Source organism: Orycteropus afer, unplaced genomic scaffold (genome assembly GCF_000298275.1).
Source record: "Orycteropus afer afer isolate SDZICR_OR568_19922 unplaced genomic scaffold, OryAfe1.0 scaffold00058, whole genome shotgun sequence".
NCBI lineage: Eukaryota > Metazoa > Chordata > Mammalia > Tubulidentata > Orycteropodidae > Orycteropus > Orycteropus afer.
This window is the reverse complement of record NW_006921645.1, coordinates 11872373-11893142: the sequence shown is the minus strand read 5'-3', so window position 1 is coordinate 11893142 and position 20770 is coordinate 11872373. Positions and strand designations below refer to the sequence as shown.

Genomic DNA, 20770 nt, shown 5'->3' with positions numbered 1-20770 from the left:
GTCTCCAGAACAAGGTCAAGTGCCTACTCAAGATTTCAAAGAGCTGTGTTACTTTCCTACTGAGAAAGCATTATCATCTTAACAGTATATTAATTTTTACTGTGATTATTTAATGTTTACCTCACCCACTAAACTTCAAAGAGTCAAAATCAGGGGCCTTGCATGTTTTTATTCACCTATGTACCTCTACTACTTAGAACGATGCCTGACATATAGCCAATGCTCTGTAAATATTTACTAGAAGAATGGACAACCAGGGATGATGCTCTTGGAGAGATTAAGTTCACTTGGCATAAGACTACAGGAAAGTCTATACTACTGTAATAAACACTTTTGCCCAATTTTCTTGAAAAAAGAAAATGTAATCAAATAATAAATTAGTTCTAATAATTAGCATGTACTTATTTTATTAACAAAAACTCCATTTATCCAACAACTATATATTGAAAATCTGTTATGCATCAGTGACTGTGCAGTAAGCTATTCATACTTTGGTGTGACAAACAAAGGCTCTGCCCTCATACAGTTTACAAATATCATTTAACATCCAACTGGGAAATGACTTGAAATGTGCACTAAATTAAGGTGTACCTGTGGATGCTTGGTCAAATTCTACTTTATAAACCTAAAATCCTTTCACACTTAACTATACATGTAATATTTCCCCCTTCCTAAGAAAAAAGATGAAAATAACAAATTGAGACTGCCAACTATTGTTAAGTCTATGTAAATTTTGAATTATTACAAAAAAACATGATAATCAAATTTATGCACCAACCATTAAAGTCAAAGATGAAGAAACTTAAGATATTTACCAACTTTTGCAGTCTGGAATTGACCAAAAATGTAATCAAGATGTATTAATAATTATGGGAGAATAAAAGGGCTGTGTATGCACAGGGAGACAGTTCGGGGGGCAGGAGGGCATGGGAGGGAAGGACACAGGGAAGAGGTAAACTATGGGAAGGAAGTGGGAAGGGAGCTGTTGCATTATGGGAAGTTGCAGTCAATGTCATGAGACAAAGTGTATGTGTGCTGCTATATGGAATGTGAATTTGCTCTGTAAACTTGCACCCAGACCACAATAAAAATTTCAAAAATAAATTTAAAAATAATTTAAAAAAAGATGTATTGATAATTACTGGTGAGTGGAATGTGAAAGCTGGAAACGAAGCAGCATTAGTATTTATAAAATATGGCCGTGGTGACAGAAATGACACCAGAGTTCACATGACAGAATTTTGCAAGATCAATGACTTATTCATTACAAATACCTTTTTTCAACAACATAAACAGCAACTATACAAATGGACTTCACCAGATGGAATACAAAGGAATCAAATGAACTAACTATATCTGTGGACATAGGCAATGGGAAAGCTGAAACATCATCAGTCAAAACAAGGCAAGGGGCTGACTGTGCAACAGATCATCAACTGCTCATATGCAATTCAAGCTGAAGCTGAAGAAAATTAAACTCACAGGAGCCAAAATATGATCTTGATTATATCCCACCTGAATTTAGAGACCACCTGAAGAATAGATTTAATGCCCTGAAAAACAGTGATAGAAGACCGATGAGTTGTGGGATGATATCAAGAACATCATATGAATGCAGCACTGGAAGCACTTACTCGTTTATGCCAAGAAGTCTGGAAGACAGTTAACCTGGCCAACTGACTGGAAGAGATCCGTATTTTGCCCATTCCAAAGAAAGGTGAACAGGATGTGGAAATTATTGAACAGTATCATTAATATCACACACAAATTCTGCTAAAGAGAATTAAAAAACACTTGCAGCAATATACTGACAGGGAACTTCCAGAAATTCAAGCTGGATTCAGAAGAGGGTGTTGAATGAGGGGTATCACTGCTGATGTCAGATGTTATCTTGGCTGAAAGCAATACCAGAGAAATGTTTACCCATGTTTTATTGTATTATCAAATACAAAGGTATCTGACTGTGGATCATAACAAATTATGGATAACACTGCAAAGAATGGGAATTCCTGAACACTTAACTGTGCTCATGGGGAACCTGTACATAGAACAAGAGGTTGTTGTTCAAACAGAACAAGGGGCTACTGCATGGTTTACGGTGCATCAGGGTCGCAGACTTTCACCATACTTTTTCAATCTATATGCTGAGCAAATAATCTAACAGGCCAGACTGTATGAAGAACGCAGCATCATGATGGGAGGACAACTCCCAACAACCCGTGTTATACAGACGACACAACCTTGCTTGCTGAAAGTGAAGATGATTTGAATCACTTACTGACAAAGAACAAAGACTACATTCTTCGTATGGATTACACCTCAACATATAACTGCACTAATAAGCAACATCATGATAAATGGAGAAAAGACAAGCTGTCAGGGATTTCATTTTGCTTGAATCCACAATCAATGCCCACGGAAGCACCCATCAAGAAATTAGAAGACATGCTGCACTGGGCAAATGTGTTGCAAAAGACCTCTTTTTAAAGTGTTAAGGAGCAAAAATATTACTTTGAAAACTAAGATGTGCCTAATCCAAGCCATGGCAGTTTCAACAGCCTCACAGGCATGTGAAAGCTAGACGATGAATAAGGAAGACCGAAAAAGAGTTAATTCCCTTGAATTGTGGTGTTGGTGAAGAATACTGAAAATACACAGATTGCCAGAAGAACAAACAAATCTGTCCTGGAAGAAGTACAGCTGGAATGCTCCTTAGGAGAGAAAGTAGCCAAACTTCGTGTCACCTACGGTAGTCATGTTGTCAGAAGGAACATGCTCTGTAAAGTAGAGGGTCAGCAGAAAAGGGGAAGACCCTCAACAAAATGGACTGACACAGTGGCTACAATGATGGTGTTTTGGTTACCTAGTGCCGTTCTGACAAGAATATACCACAAATGGGATGGCTTTAACAAACAGTTTATTCTCTTACAGCTTGGAGGCTTTAAGTCTGAGTTCCAAGTGCCAGGCTCTAGGGGCTGGGTGAAAGCCCCTCAACCCTGGGCTTCAGCTCTGCCTCCTGCTCCTGGCCCACTGAAGCTGGAGGCTTTTCTTCACTCAGCTGCTGGCTGCTGAGGCTGACAAACCCAAGGTTGACAAGTAACAAGGCACAGTCCCGATATTACCAAACCACACACAGGCTGCAGAACAATGACACAGCTACCTGCAGGGTTCAAGTGTGCCACTAAGTGTTCCCCAAGGATACTCCTTATATATACAGGAAGCAGACCACATCCCTAAGGCAGCTACTCAGCTGCTCATAGTAGATTCCACCATGGAGTTGATTACCAGTCTCATCATGGGGAATACTGCATCCCAGTTGCCCAGACACTCAACCAGGCCCAGCCAAGTTGACACACAAACTGAATTACCACAGATGGGCTCAAGCATAGCAACGTTTGTGAGAATGGTGCAGGACAAGGCAGCACTTCATTCTGTTGTACATAAGGTCACTATGAGTCAAAGCCAACTTGCCAACATCTAACAACAGTAAGTAGACAGTAATGCTTCCAAAGTTTCTGAGATAAACAGCTTGTCAAAACCATGCCAGCTTATTGCTTAATGTTACTACTAAAGAGAAGACAGAAAGGTCCCTATTGTGCCTGCCTGGAATGGCTATATCTCATTTTAACCAGTCAGTTCTCAAAAAAAAAAAAAAAAAAAGTTACAAAAAAGGTCAAAATCCTTCCCCATTTAAGAAATCATCTGGTTGAAACCAAAAGGACTTCAGACTGTTCATATTTGAGAGAATTCAAGTCATAAGCAGAAAACTGAAATTAGTATGGCTGAAACTAGTATGGGTAAAAGCTAAATGTTTAAATATTATTTTGAGTAGAAAATACTTAGACTTTGACTGATCTAAGCCTCTTGCTCATTGTGGTAGTTCAGTTTGTGTCAACTTGGCTGGGCCTGGTTGAGTGTCTGGGCAACTGGGATGCAGTATTCCCCATGATGAGACTGGTGAAATCAACTCCATGGTGGAATCTACTGGGAGCAGCTGAATAATTGCCTTAGGGAATGTGGTCTGCTTCCTATACATATGCAGAAGCCTTGGGGAATGGTCTCTAGTTTATGGCACTCTGAACCCTGCCTGTAGCTGTGTCATTGTATAGCAGCCTGCCATGCTCTGCCAACCTTGGGGCTTAACAATGACTTGAGTTAATGGCCTGCTGTGTAATTTGGTAATATCGGGACTGTGCCTTGTTACTTGTCAACCTTGGGCTTGGCAGCCTCAGCAGCCAGCAGCTGTCTGAGTGAAGAAAAGCCTCTAGCTTCAGCGGGCCAGGAGCTGGAGGCAGAGCTGAAGCCCCAGGCTAAGGGGCTTTCACCCAGCCCCTAAAACCTGGCACTTTGAACTTGGACCTAAAGCCTCCAAATTATAAGAATAAACTCCTGCTTGTTAAGGCCATCCCATTTGTGGTATATTCTTGTCAGGAGGCACTAGGTAACCACAGTACTCATGTAAAACTTCCACCTCACTGCTTATTATAAAATTAACACAATTAGGCTTGATTTTGGCATGCTCCTGATACATAAAGTCACCAAATTTATTTTTAGTCTTAAGTAATAATAATCTTAACCCAGATATTATTATCTAACCTCTCAGCTTAAGTTATATGAATATAGCTAATTCTCAGTATCCATAACAATGACCCAGAGGAAAGGAGGATCATCAAATTCACTGACTCTCTTGGCAATTTTTTTTTTTTAAACTATAGAACTATTTCTAAAATTAGATTTCTTGCAGGTTTTCCCAAAGTCCTAATGCATAACTCTTTGGATTTAGACATCAGGCTTAAAAAGCAATTTGATGTTCTGAAAAGAATTAGTGACACAGGACTATAAAGGTATACACTAATGGGAACTGTCCAAATATTACCGGGTATTAGAAAGAGGAAACAACTTAATCTGGACAGAAATTCAAAAGCAAAATTCAGTTCCCCAAAGACTAAATTAGAACCAGTATCATTATAATAAATGTCAGAGTTCCACTGTGCTCACCAATAAAACACTTACTAAACATCTCCTCGGAAGGAAGGTTGGGCAATCCTACTTCCGTAGTGATACTGCCTCGGAAACCCAAGGAGGGGTCGCTATGAGTCAGGGCTGACTCGATGGCACATAACAACAACAACAAACATCTCCTACATATTAGACACTTGAGCTAGATGCTTCACTTGCAAACATGTAAAAATTATTTACTCAGTATTTCCTATATATTAGGCACATGCTAAATGCTTTACTTGACAAGCATGTTCAAGAATTAAATACTGATCTGATTACCATAATCATCACAACCCTATTACTTACCTCCATTTTCTTTGCCTTGAAGAAATATAGGCAAAGAAAAGTTAAGTATCTTGCCTAAGGCCATATTTATAATGGCAGAGCTAGGATTCAAACTGAGGTCTAACCAAAACAGGGTTACTTCCCCACAATGCCGCTCCCTCAGAAGTAATGGCTAAACAGCCCCCCAAAAGTCCTGGGAAGAGAGGAAAGAGGTCTCATTTGCTAGAATATAAACTAGCTTTGAATATAAACCCTGAGCATATTATGAAAAAAACCTACCAGCTTAAAAAGGGGTACGGGCCTAGAAATATTTCAAGTCTTGTCCAATGATTTTGGCTGCTGGCCCACTTAGGTCTTCACTGTTACTTCCTTTTGCCATTCTATTCCCAAACAGGGCAGGTCACAGATCAGTTACAGGAGGAAAGGGTGCTCTGAGCTTGGGGGTCTCTGTGCAAAAGCTTATAAGGGGGAAACAGTGGGCACTTTGAATACCTCCTCTGGACTCACCATCTTGATGTGAAGTACTGTCTGGCTCCATCATCTCCTCAGATTTCTAAGAGTCTCCCTATGAAGCTGCCAAGGCAAGTGGTAACAGGGACCTAGATTTCCTTGCTAGGGAGGAAAAGAAAAAACAAGGGTTAAATTTTTTCCACTAAATGCATGGTTAATTGCCTTCATGAACAGCTGCCTCCTTTCATGAGACCAAAAGAAGTGGATGGTGCCTGGCTACCATTACTGATCATTTTGATCACAGATTCTACAGAAGAATCTTGATCAAAAGGAAAAAGTGGAATAGAATTTCATATTCTCATGGAATCTAGACTTTCTGGCATCATGGAGGCTGTATTAACCCCTGAAATTATTATCCTGAGATAATCTTTAAACCAAAAATATCCCCTAAAGTCTTCTTTAAACCAAACAAGAGTTTAACTTAATTAATAAGGAATGTCTGCCTTGAGAATTGTGCTCTTTTAATGAACTATGTGTACAGGATCAAAGTGACATCAGCAACTTGAAAGGTGAGATAGGATGCATAGGGGGCAGTGAGATTATGTTAATAGAAGAGGAACAATTCGGAAAAGGGATGAAAATGGTTACACAATATGGAAGAATGTAATATATGTCACTGAATTGTATATGTAGAAATTGTTGAATTGATCTCTGTTCTGCCGTATATATTTTCAACAGCAAAAATAATTTTTAAAAAACAACATCAAAATATCCTAAGAGTGTACTTCCAGTAAGATGAAGGAATAGGCAGACAAGCAACACAGACCCTCTTTAACAAAGAAAAGAAAAATCAATTGATAGAGATACAGAAGATAATCCTGGAGCCCTGAGCTTTGAAAGGAACAAATCCAGAAGTGGATTAGGCACCAACTAGTGGAAAACCCTGAATGAAAACAGCGAGTACAGAGACAGTCGGAGCTGTGGATTGTCAGCTACTCTGACGGGACTAACAGCTGAATATTTCCAAGTGGTGCTGGGACCTGAGAATTGACCTAAAGATCAGCTCTGGTCACCAAGGGCTGCAGGGACAACTATGCTGGTGGCTTTGATTAGGAAGGGAAACAGCCAAGAGGGAGACAACCTGAACTGTTGACTTTCCACTGTCCAGAGGGTGCAGCCATTTTGATTGTTTACAAGCAGCGACCATTTTGGATATTTAAAGTGACTGAGGGTGCAGCCATTTTGAATCTTTACAAGTGGCAACCATTTTCGATTTCAAAGTGATGCATTCTCATTCGGATTCTAGGGACCTAAGAATAGACTCTGTTTGCCAAGGCCGGCAGGGACATACAAGAGGATGACAACAGAAAAGGAAACAGGTGGTGAGTGTATGAGTGCTGTCAACTAGTGAATAGAGGAGCACAGTACCCCGCTTGCATAGATAACATACAAAGAAAACAAAGAAAACGAAAATTGTGGGCAAGTCACTCCAACATACAATCACCAATTAACACAAAACCTCACAATGCCTCAGAGACAACAGAGCATCACAGTCCACACAAAGAAGCAAGAGAAAGCAGGAGAAACAAGGGACCAGGATACAGACCTAAAACACATCCCTGAGGAATACACAGCATTGGAACTCTCTGATAAGGAATTCAAAAGAATTGTATTAGGTCTTCAATGTTACTTCCTTTTGCCATTCTGTTCCCAAACAGGACAGGTCACAGATCAGTTACAGGAGGAAAGGGTGCGCTGAGCTTGGGGGTCTCTGTGCAAAAACTTATAATGAGGAAACAGTGGGCCCTTTGAATACCTCCTTTGGACTCACCATCTTGATGTGAAGTATTCAACAAATTGAGAGACAGATCAAGGAAAACACAGAGAAAACTCCTAGAACAATTTCAAAAGACAATATACAAGAACAAAAATGAAAAATTAGAAATGATACAAAACCAACACACAGAAATCCAGAAGATTAATACTAAATTTTCAGAAATAGATAAGACATTGAATGGGCAAATGAACAGAACTGAATCAATGGAAGACAGAATTACTGAGATTGAAGGCAAATATCTAAACACTTCTTTGGAAAGGGATCAATAAGAAAAAAGATAAAAATAAAATGAAGAAAGCCTAAGGTTCAGGGGGGATACCATCAAAAGGAATAATCTACATGTAATCGGAATTCCAGAACAGGAAGAGACAAATAAAACCACTGAGAAAATTGTCGAAGATTTGTTAGAAGAGAATTTTCCTGGGATGATGAAAGATGAGAATATAACCATTCAGGACATCCAACGAACCCCAAACAGGAGAGAACCCAAAAGAAAAACACTAAGACACATCATCATCAAACCCATAAAAACCAAAGACAAAGAGAGAATCCTGAAAGCAGCACAGAAAAAACGAAGTTACCTACAAGGGGCAACCAATAAGACTAAGCTTGGATTTCTCCACAGAAACCATGCAGGCTAGAAGACAATGGGATGGTATATATAAAACAATGAAAGAGAAAAATTTCCAACCAAGAATTATGTACCCAGCAAAATTGTCCCTCAAATATGATGGTAATATTAGGACATTTCCAGATAAGCAGAAATTAAGGGAATTTGTTCAAACCAGACCAACCTTACAAGAGATGCTAAAGGAAGCCCTTTGGACAGAGAAGCAACAACAGCCAACAACTGACCATTAACATACATGATGATATAACCCAGAAACCAACCCAGCTACGAAAGAATCCAAAGTAAATAAGCCTACAAGATTGTAAACAGGGAACCAGAGACATCAATTGACAAATGAGGTCAACTCTGGTAGCATATTGGCTAAGACACTTGACTGCTAACCAGAGGGCTGGCGGTTCAAACCCACCAGCCACTCCTCGGAAGGAAGATGGGGCAATCTACTTCCACAGTGATACTGCTTCGGAAACCCAAGGAAGGGTCGCTATGAATTGGGTTCCACTCGACAGCACATAACAACAACGAAATAAACCAAAAAGAGGGCAAAAACTGTGTCATGTGTTGTTAAAGAACTTCTGGATGATAGGGATGTCAAGACAACTACAAGATTGAATGGACTGTTCTAAACTTGGGAAGAAAACTATGTATCACAGGGTAACCTCAAAGAAAAATGATAAACCTTCACATCAAAAAAGAGGACCAGCATAAATACTCAGCAAATACTAAAACAAAAGCAATGAAAAAAGTGATAACACAATTCATAAACAAAACAAGCTCAGCACAGAAAATTATATGGAACAAAGAAATCAACACCACGAAAAAGCACGTAACAAAAATGACAGCAACAAATTCATATTTGCCAATAATTAAATATCTGGCAAAGGACTTATCTCTAAAATTTATAGTGTAAGAGTGGATGACCAAACTATGGTACATAGACATAATGGAACGCTATGCAGCACTAAAGAATGAATAATGTAGAGTCTAACACCGCATAATATGGATGAACTTGGAGAACACTGTGCTGAGCAACATAATCAGTCACAAAAGGACAAATACAGTATTAGTTCGTTGTTGTGAAGGGTCAAGGAAAGGTTTATATACGGAGGCAAACTTTCTTTGTGGTTGCCAGGGGTGGCAGGGAAGGGGAGGGAACGCTGAAAAAAAAAAAAAAATGCATTGACCCATTTAAAAAAAAAAAAAAAAAGGGTAATATCCATTCACATTGAGACAAATCCAGGCAGCTGGGCACGCCCCGTTGGTCCCCTGGGTGCCCATGCCATAAGTCCCATTCCGCGACCCACCCAGCCCTTCCCCCTGGTGCGAGTCCGCTACGTCCATGTCTACTTCTCGTTCTCCCTGAGCACTCCTGAGGGCAGGCCCCTCTGCTTAGCCCTCCACCCTAGTCACGGTCTCGTCTATCACTGGATCTTACTTTTCTTACTTCTTGCCTTGCTCAGCCAGTCCAGGGATGTAAGTTCCCGCCTTCCCCATCTTCAAAACTAGCCCAATAGGCCCCAGAGTCCTTTGCGTTTCCACTGTACAAAAACATGGCGGCCCTGGGGGCTCCTCCCCGATCCCAGAATGCACCGGGGAGTAGGCTCAGCCTTTCTGTTGGTCAGGAAGATGGCAGCCTCTAGCGCAGAGCCTCAATTCCTGGTGCAGTACTTGGTGCTACGAAAAGATTTATCACAGGCTCCGTTCTCATGGCCAGCAGGCGCCTTGGTAGCGCAGGCTTGTCACGCAGCCACCGCGGCATTACACCTTCACCGCGACCACCCGCACACAGCAGCTTACCTTCGGGAGCTGGGGCGCATGCGTAAAGTAGTTCTCGAGGTGAGACACACCCCTGCGGAGAGGGAGGGACTCAGACGCCTCCAAGATGGGAAGTGGGTGTAGTCTTGGGTTCTGGGGCCTACCTTCGTGGAATGGGTGTGGCTATTAGGTCTTGGAGAGGATTCCGAGGCCCCAGCTGCTTACTGCCCAGGGATCCATCTCTTAGCTGGGCAGGGTGAGGTTGTGTGAAGAGCAGACATGGGTCCGTTATTAATACGTCTCTGCACCTCTGCGGTCTCATTGGGAACTAGTGACTCCAGCGTCTTTATAGTAGATGTTTGTGTGGGCGGAGGCTGTTGGAATATGACCCCGCCTTGGCAGCTACTTGTGCACTGGTGAGCGTTTCCAAGCCATGCCAAAAAATACTTCCCGCTCGCAAAACCGACCCTGAAGGGTTAAGTATTTAAGGTTCCTTATTGCCGTGGGAGCAGTGCAGGGCGAAATGAAGCATTTACCTGGCTATTCATGCCAAATTGTTTGAAAATAAATGTTAAAAACCCCAATGTAGCATCAGAAATACCAGACACCAGGGTATATGTAAATCGGCATACCTTTTTTTAAATAGCGATAAGGTTTTTGCTGAATACCTGGGTGGCAAATGGTAACGCTCCCTCAGCTGGTAATGACAATGTTGGAAGTTGGAGGCCACACAGAGCCACCTGGGAAGAAAGGCCTGTCAGTGTGCTTCTGAAAAATCAGACATTGATAATAGTATGGGATACAGTTATATGCTGACACTCATGGGGTCACCGTGAATCAGAATTTTACTTTAGGGCATCTGATACCGGGAGAGCAAGGGCTTGGACTCTGCCACATCCAAAGACCTCAGTCCAACCAATTGTACTACCCTGCTGCCTGGTGTTGAAGAAGAAGGAAGGGGAAGCCAGTGGCTTCACTAGGGTTAGTGTCATCCAATGCTGTAACATAATATCAGCCCCTCCATGGACCCCCTCTGTACCAGACCGTACAGAATCCTTGTTGTTGTTGTTGTTGTTTGCCGTCGAGTCGGCCCTGACTCATAGTGACCCCTCCTTGGGTTTCCGAGGCAGTATCACTACGGAAGTAGGATTGCCCAACCTTCCTTCCGAGGAGTGACAGAATCCTTAGTAATGTTTATTATCAATTTTGTAATAGAATGAATAGAATAATATGTGATAAACGTTGTAAATTGCTTAAATGTAATATTTCTTAGATTATATGAATTGTTGTTGTTATTTGCCATCGAGTCGGCCCCGACTCCTAGCGACCCCTCCTTGGGTTTCCGAGGCAGTTATCACTACAGAAGTAGGATTGCCCAACCCTCCTTCCAAGGAGTGGCTGGTGGGTTTGAACCGCCAGCCTCCTGGTTAGCAGTCAAGTGCCTTGGCACTATGCTACCAGAGCTCCCAGATTATATGAATAGTAACTACAAAATTGTTTTGTAAGATCTTTTCAAATTTGAATTACATTATTAGTAACTGAATGGAAGCCTTTTTTGCTTTTTCTTTTTCCTTTAATTATTCATTCTCAAAAAAGTTATTGATACAGGTTCACAAATACTAATTGATTACTACAGTATTGTAGCTGAAATACCAGGAAATTTGACAAAATCAGCCACCACGACACTACTGGTAGCAAGGAAAGCAATAGCATGTGCTTGTAGTACAGATGAAACCACCTGATTTAAGCCTAATTATAATTGGGTAATAATGACAGGTCTGATGCATGCATTAGAAAGTTCAAAAAGTAAGTTAGCATAGTTTCAGCCTTATAGCTATATTGATGCATGTAAGCTGGGCTTATGAAAAAGGTTTTTGTTGTTATACCTAACTACAAGGATTCTTATAAAAAAATAAATTTATGCTGAACCACTGCACAAAAACTTTATTGATAGTCATTTTGGTGTCACTCCCCTCTGACAGTGTCACCAGATATAGTCTGCAGCCCCTGCACCCCCCAGTGACACCACTGGAGAAAGTGAATGTGGCTCTGGCATAAATGAATGGCTGGATTCAATGGATTCAGAGTGGTAATTCCAGCATTCTCTAATTTGATAAGACATGCTTCTAGTTATCTTTGTGCCCTGTGCCTTCATTGGTAAGAAATATATGTTACACAAAATAACTCACTAAGTATCTTTATTTTCTGAGTGATAATGGTGGCATAGTGCCTGAGGCATTTGATTGCTAACCAGAAGACTGGCGGCTCAAACCCATCAGCCACTCCTGAGAAGGATGATTGGGCAATCTACTTCCATAGAGATACCACCTCAGAATCCCAAGGAGGGGTCGCTATGAGTCGAATCGACTCAATGGCAGTGAGTTTTTTTTTTTTATTTGTTTGTTTATAATGGGATTCAGCATGGGTGACAAGAAAGGTTTCAAAAGAATGTGTGAGAATAGTTTGCTCTCCCTTAACTAAAGGAGTGAGAGCTATCACAGCAAAAGGAAAACACTTCCAGGCTTAGGTGGATAGGGCTTAGAGGGGAGTAGGGAGGCAGGGGTTAAAGTGATTTTTTAAATCCTTCCAGTAGTCAGCTCTTACAGTCAGAGCTGGCTGGAGGGTTAGGAGTAGCTGTTGTGAGCGTCAGCCATAAGAGAACTATGAAATGGGAAGAGCATAACTACTGTCAGTTTATATAACATCTCAAGAAGGAAGAGAAAAAAATTTGCATTTTATATATGGGAATCTTAATTCTCACGTCCACTCTGCCCCAAGCAGCTTACCTAAGATCCTACAGTGAGTGAATGGTGAACCAAGGAATGGCAGTGTTGCTCCTGGAGACATGCTCTACAGCCCCTTCTTTGGTAAAGCTGTCCCTCCACTTTCAGTTAAGAGGAAGCCTCCTTTATCTGGTCATTTTGACACTTCCTAAATGGACTGTTCCATCTGTGTTCTCCCCGTAGGCCCCAGATGAGAACACCCTAAAGCAGCTGGCTGAGACCTTGCAACAGAAGAACATCGACCACATGCTGTGGCTGGAACAGCCAGAGAATATCCCCACTTGCGTTGCACTCAGGCCCTACCCCAAGGAGGAAGTGAACCAGTATTTGAAAAAGTTCCGATTATTCAAATGACTTCTGTTACTGATTGCTTTGATCAGCTGAACCCAGAAACAGCATGCCACCCACCCCTAAATGTCCTACTTTCAATGTCAGCTTGCTCTTCCTTTTAAGTTATAACAGTGTGTCTGAGGGTCAAACACATGATCATATTAAAATTGTCATTAATAAGTACTTCCTCTGTTCAGGTTTATGGGTCATCGTTCAAACAGAAGATTTGGTTAGATTCCAGACAACAAATGCTGGCAAGGGTGTGGAGAGTTTGTAACCCTCACACACTGCTGGTGGGACTGTAAAATGGTACAACCACTGAGAAAATTGGTATGACATTTCCTGAAGAAGTTGGAAATAGAAATACCATATTATCCAGCAATCCCATATATCCTAGAGAAATCAGAGCTGTGACACGAACACATATATGCACCATACCCACATATATCCACCATACCATCCAAAAAGATGGAAACAACCTAAGTGCCCATCAATGGATGAATGAATAAAGGAATGTGCACGCAATGGAATACTACATACCATTAAAGAATAATGATGAATCAGTGAAACACCTCATAACGTAGATGAGCCTAGATCTGGACATTATGCTGAGTGAAATTAGGCAATCACAAAAGGACAAATACTGTATGAGACTACTATAAAAAGTTAAGAAAAAGTTTACACACAGAAAGAATCATTCTTTGAAGGTTACCAGGGATGGGAGGGGAAGAGAGGGTAAATCACTAACCAGAGGGTAGACACATACTAACTTAGTGAAGGGAAAGGCAATATGCAGTAAGTGGAAGGTCAGCACAAAATGATCAAGGCAGTGGAACACTCAACAAGAGTTAAAGAAAACAAGTGAATACTATTACATACACAATCATACAATGACGGATAATAACAATCTATGAGTGGATACATAGACACTCAAGCTGAGCTGGGGTGGAAGGCAAATGGGTCTATACCCACAAATGTGTAAAGGTTTGGCAGAGGATTGTTGTTAGGTGCCATCGAGTGGGCTCCGACTTATAGCAACCCTGTGTACAACCGAACGAAACACTGTCTGGTCCTGTGCCATCCTCACAATTTTTGCTATACATGAGCCCAATGTTGCAACCACTGTGTCAGTCCATCTTGTTGCGGGTCTTCCCCTTTTTTGCTGACACTCTACTTTACTAAGCATGATATCCTTCTTCAGTGAATACTTCCTTCTAACATGACCAAAGTAGGTGAGACGAAGTCTGGCCATTCTCACTTCCAGGGAGCCTTCCAGCTGCATTTCTTCCAGGAAAGCTTTGTTCATTCTTCTTGCAGTCCATAGTAGTTTCAGTATTCTTCGCCAACACCATAATTCAAAGGCATCAACTCTTCTGCGGTCTTCTTTATTCATTGTGCAGCTTTCACATGCATATGAAGCAATTGAAAATACCATGGCTTGGGTTAGGCACACCTTAGTCTTCAAAGTGACATCTTTGCTCTTCAACACTTAAGAGGTCTTTTGTAGCAGATTTGCCCAATGCAATACAAGTCTGATTACTGCTGCTGCTACAGGTGTTGACTATGAATGCAAGTAAAATGAAATCCCTGCAACTTCAGTCTTTTCTCCATTTATTTATCTGATACTGCTTATTGGTCCAGTTGTGAGGATTTTTTTTTTTTAATGTATGAGGTGTAATCTATACAGCAGTTTTTAATCTTCATCAGTAAGTGCTTCAAGTCATCTTCACTTTCAGCAAACAAGGTTGTGTCATCTGCATATCGCAGCTTGTTAACGATTCTTCCTCCAATCCTGATGGCACATTCTTCTTCATGTAGTCCACCTTGTCAGATTATTTGCTCAGCATGCAGATTAAGTATTGTGAAAGGATACAATCCTGATACATGCCATTCCAGATTTTAAACTATTCAGAATTCCCTGTTCTGGTCAAACAACCACCTCTTGGTCTGTGTAGAGGTTACCCATGAGCACAATTAAGTGTTCTGGAGTTCCCGTTCTTTACAATGTTATCCATTATTTGTTGTGATCCACACAGTTGAATGCTTTTGCATAGTCAATAAAACACAAGTAAACATCTTTCTGGTCGTGTTAGACTGGGTTCTCTAGAGAAACAAAAAACAGCAAAGCTTAGAGAGAGAGAGAGAAATTTATCTTAGGAAAATGGCTCACAAACGTATAGAAGCCAGCAAGTCCAAAGTCCCTGGATCAAACCTCAAGCTGGAGGCTTTTCCTGGCTCCCGCAACCACAGAGGCCGAGAAGCTCAAGGCTGGCAGGCAGTACACCAGCTATCAACTCCAACGAATGACGAATCCAAGATCTCCAGGCCGAATGGTGGACTGCTCACTCACAGACAGTTGTAGGCAGCACAACGGAATCCTGATCCACAGAAGAATGTCTCTCTTCCCAGGATGTCCCTGGATATCCTGGAAGCAGGCCACATCCCTAGGGAAACTCCCCTTCAACAGATTGGCCACTCAGAACACAGTCATCCGATCCCATCATGGGAACGGCCACACAGAACTGGGGCCCAGCTACACAGCTCCAACTATCACACTGGTATTCTTTGTTATCAGCCAAGATCTCTCTGACATCAGCAATGATATCTCTCATTCCACATCCTCTCCTGAATCCAGTTTGCAGTTTTGGAAGTTCCCTGTCAATATACTGCTATAACTTTTTAAATTATCTTCAGCAAGATTTATTTGTGTGTGATATTAATGATATTGTTTGATAATTTCCATATTCTTTTGGATCAGCTTTCTTTGAAATAGGCACAAATATGGATCACTTCCAGTTAGTTGGCCTGGTAGCTAGCTGTCTTTCAAATTACTCACATAGACAAGTAAGTGACTCCAGTGCAGCATCCTTTTGCTGAAACATCTCAATGGGTATCCTGTAAATTCTTGGAGCCTTGTTTTTGTTTTGTTTTGTTGCCAATTTCTTTAGTGCCGCTTTGACTTCCTCCTTCAATACCATTGGTTCTTGATCATATGCCACCTCCTGAAATAGTTGATCATTCAACTGATTCTTTTTGGTACAGTGACTCTGTGTATTCCTTCCATCTTCTTTTGATGTTTCCTGCATCATTCAATATTTTGCCCATAGAACCTTTTGTTATTGCAACTTGAGGCTTGAATTTTTTCTTCAGTTCTTTCAGCTTGAGAAATGCTAAATGTGTTCTTCTTTTTTGGTTTTCTAACTCCTGGTCTTTGCACATTTCATTATAATATTACTTTGTCTTCTTGAGCTGCTCTTTGAAATCTTCTGTTTGGCTTTTTTATCTTGTCATTTCTTCCATTTGCTTTAGCTACTCTCCATTCAAGGGCATGTTTCAGAGTCTCTTCTGACATCTATTTTAGTCTTTTCTTCCTTTCCTGTCTTTTTAATGACCTTTTGCTTTCTTCATGTATGATGTTCTTGATGTCATCCCACAATTTGTCTGGTTTTCAGTCATTGGTGTTCAATGCATCAAATCTATTCTTTAGATGGTCTCTAAGTTCAGGTGAGATATAATCAAGGTCATATTTTGCCTCTCGTGGACTTGTTTTAAGTTTCTTCAGCTTCAACTTGAACTTGTATATGAATAATTGAGAGTCTGTTCCACAATCTGCTCCTGGCCTTGCTTTGGCTGAAGATATTGAGCTGCTCTATTTCCTCTTGCCACAGCTGTAGTCGATCTGATTTTTGTGTATTCCATCTGGTGAGGTCCACATGTATAGCTGCCGTTTATGTTGTTGAGAAAAAGTATTTGTAATGAAGAAGTCATTGGTCTTGTGAAATTCTATCATGCGATCTCCAGTGTTATTTCTATCACCAAGGCCATATTTTCCAACTACTTGTTATTCTTCTTTGTTTCCAACTTTTGCACTCCAATCACCAGTGATAATCAATACATCTTGAATGTGTGTTTGATCAATTTCAGACTGCAGAAGATGGTAAAAATCTTCAACTTCTTCTTCTTTGGTTTTAGTGGTTGGTATATAAATTTGACTAATAGTAGTATTAACTGGTCTTCCTTGTGGGTGTGTGGATATTTTCCTGTCACTGATGGCATTGTACTTCAGGATAGATCTTGAAACATTCTTTTTGATGATGAATGCAATTTGTCATTCCCAGCATTGTAGGCCATATGACTGTGTGATTCAGAATGGCCAAAAACAGTCCATTCCAGCTCACTAATGCTAGGATACCAAACTTTATGCATTCCATTTCATTTTTGACAACTTCCAATTTTCCTAGATTCATAATTCATATATTCCATGTTCCAATTATTAATGGATGTTTGCAGCTCTTTGTTCTCATTTTGGCAAAGGATCTCTCTACATATGTATTTATATGTGCCGCATATATATCCATGAATGTCAATGGCAGTGAGTTTGGTTTTTGCTTTAGTAGAGCATAGGGGACAAAACTATGAAAACGTCTTCATTATAACTAAGAACCTGGGCCTGGGGGTCCAGGATCATAGTCTCAGAAGACACTAAATCAATGAACAATAACATCGTCTGCAAAGACAGTGTTCTACATCCTGTTTTGGTGTGTAAAGACTGGGGTCTTAAAAGCTTGTGATCAGCCATCTGAGGTATAACTATTGGTCTATCACTGTCTGGAGCAAAGAATAGTGAAGAAAATCAAAGATGTAAGGAAACAATTAGTCCGAAGGATTAACTGACCATGTGAACTGCAGCCTCCATGACCCTGAGACCAGAAGGAAGGATGAAGGGAAGTAGTGGAAGTGGGGAGGAAGTGGAAAGGGTGTTGTTGTATTGTAGGGATTGTAGCAAATGTCAAAACAGAATGTGTATGGATTATTAAATGGAAAACCAATTTGCTCGGTAAATTCACTCAGATCATAGTAAAAAAAATTTAAATAAAAAATAAAAGAAATCAAAAGCATAAAATAGACCAGAATTACTGGTCTGATAAAGACTGGTGGAACCCCCAAGACTGTGGCCCTTAGACACTCTTCAAGCCTGGGACTGAACCCACTCCAGGATCACTTTCAGCCAAACAATAGGCCTATAAAGTGAATGATAACAGCAGCAAGGAATGTACCCCTCAGTACAATCAACCATAGGAGACCAAACTGGCAGTATTTGCCCCAAAACAAAGATCAGAAGGCAAGAAGGGGCAGCAAGAGGATGAACGGAAGTAAGAAACCCAAAGAGTGCTGTTACATTGAGCAGATTGCAACCAATGTCATGAAGCAAAATATGTATAAATTGTTGAATGGAAAACTAATTTGTTCTGTAAACGTTTACCCAAATTCCAATAAAAAGTAAAACAAAAACAAAAAATCCAGATTGTTATAAGTGCAGTTTGTCCTTACTCAAAACCATTGTAAGTGGGAGTACTAACTGTGCATAACATACATATGAACATATTGATTATTTATTATGAAATTCAACAAGTACTACATTTATTTACCTGTAGCTTCCAGTGCTACCACTGTGTATCAGGCTTTCATTTTTCCCATCAGAGCACCCTACTGTTCTGCTCACCCAGTATATCTTGGCTCCAATCCAGCAAACATTCTGCCCCTAGGTACAGTATCATTGAACACCCTGATCGTTATAAGTTCCTACTTGCCCATGAAATACTAAAACAAACAAACAAACAAACTCACTGCCATCAAGTCAGATCCAACTCATAGCGACCCCTCCTTGGGTTTCCAAGACGGTATCACTACAGAAGTAGATTGTCCAACCTTCCTTCCAAGGAGTGGCTAGTGGGTTTTAACTGCCAGCCTTCTGGTTAGCAGTCAAATGCTTTAGGCATTACGCCACCAGAGCTCCTCATGAAATACTTGTTGTTGTTGTTGTTGTTGTTGTTGTTGTTATGTGCCGTCGAGTCGGCCCCGACTCATAGCGACCCCTCCTTGGGTTTCCGAGGCAGTATCACTACGGAAGTAGGATTGCCCAACCTTCCTTCCGAGGAGTGGCTGGTGGGTTTGAACTGCCAGCCTTCTGGTTAGCAGTCAAGTGCTTTAGCCACTATACTACCAGAGCTCCCTGGTAGCATGAAATACTAGAACTCCTTAACTTAGCATTCAGGGCCTCTACAATCATAGTTCCTACCTATCTTTTCAGATGAATCTTCTATTGTTCCCTTCTCCAAACTTGACATTTCAACAAAGATGCTCTAGTTGCTGCCCTCCAGTCTCTGGCCTGGGACTCACTCTTCCCCTCCCTTTCCTGCCTCTGGATTTAACCTACAGTACTCCCAGCTCATGTCCCATCATCTTCACAAAGTCTTACCCAGCCCAAAATGATAGTTCCCTTCTCTGAACATCCATAATACTGTAGAATGTTTAAAATATCTCTATAAGCATTTGGACACCCCTACAGAAGCAAAGTTTATAAGGGGTAATTTATGCAACAAATGGTTGCTGCATATCTAGCATAGCAAGCTGAGGATATAAAGATAAATAAAACAGTTTTTGCTGTCATATAGGTAAGAATCTAGTGAGAAGACTGATAAACAGATAATACAGAGAGAAATGGACAAGGTGATCTGGGCATAGTTTTTTACCCCACCACCCAGCTACTAAGACTAAGTTATAGATACTAAGATTTTCCTTTATAAGTGATGATCACTTGAAACCAGAACAGTGGGTAGGGTCTTCCAATGAGAATTGGCAGAGCTGAGGGCAGAACCAACTCCCGGATGTCAAGTGAATAAGAATTTTAAGGGAAAGAGAGCAATTCAGAGCAGCATGGGATAAGCAAACTAGCTGAAATCATTTAGCAATTGGGAATGGATTGAACTCTGTGAGAGCTGTTTAAGTAGCATAACGAGAGTGGAAATCAGATTGTAGTCTTTTGATGCGAGGATAGGAGGGAAGATAAGAGGTGGAGACTATTCTCTCAAGAAGCTTGGACAGAAAGAGAGAGGATAGTGATAGAATGGAAGTTGGAAAGATAAATGCTGGGCCCTATAGGGAGAATATTCTTAGGTAGGAGAGGCTTGAGCAAGTTGACAGGTGAGGAGGAGGGTAAGACAGAAGAGATGGAAGTCACTACATAGAATGGCTGATAAAACAAACCCAGAGTAATTAGGAAGAGGTGGCACCAGTGACATAAAGAAAGACTTGTCTTGAACAGAGAGAGAAATCTTCTTTTCTGAAACTGGAGGAAAGGTGTGGATATGCTTAAGTTTATAAATAGGAGAAGGTAGAAACTTTAAGTTGACGACTTGTTGACTTTATTTTTTTCTATGAAATAGAAGACATATTCAGCGCTACATTACATGGCATAGCATAGTGGTTAAGAGCTCAGACTCTGGTGTCAAACTGCCTGAGTTCAAGTCCTGGCTCTTGTACTTTCAAGCTGTGTGAACTTGGGCAAGTTACCCAACATCCCTGATATCCAGTTCCCTCATCTTTAAAGTAGGGATGCTATGTGGAGTAAATGAGCTACTAAATTTGTACATGAAAATCCCCTAGAACAATGTCTGGGTACTTAGTGCCAGAACCTAAGCATAAAAAGATACAGAAGACATGGCTGTTCTCATAAAGCTCTGTGTTAGATTGGGTTCTCTAGAGAAACACAAAAACCAGCAAAGTGTATATATATATTTATAGAGAGAGAAAGAGAGAGAGAGAGAAATTTATCTTAGATAAATGGCTCACAAGCATGTAGAAGCCGACAAGTTCAAGCTGAAAAGTTCGTCTCTGGAGGGGGATGGGGCCCGGAGCCGT

The 20770-nt window shown here is 40.8% G+C and overlaps 1 protein-coding gene across 1 annotated transcript; it reads left to right on the top strand.

Moving 5' to 3' along the window:
• Positions 1-9785: 9785 nt before the first annotated feature.
• PTRHD1 (peptidyl-tRNA hydrolase domain containing 1) lies at positions 9786-13093 on the top strand. Its single transcript, XM_007939277.1, has 2 exons — positions 9786-10037; positions 12923-13093. Exons 1-2 carry the CDS (start codon positions 9786-9788, stop codon positions 13091-13093), a joined length of 423 nt encoding a protein of 140 aa, XP_007937468.1.
• The last annotated feature ends 7677 nt before the right edge of the window (positions 13094-20770 follow it).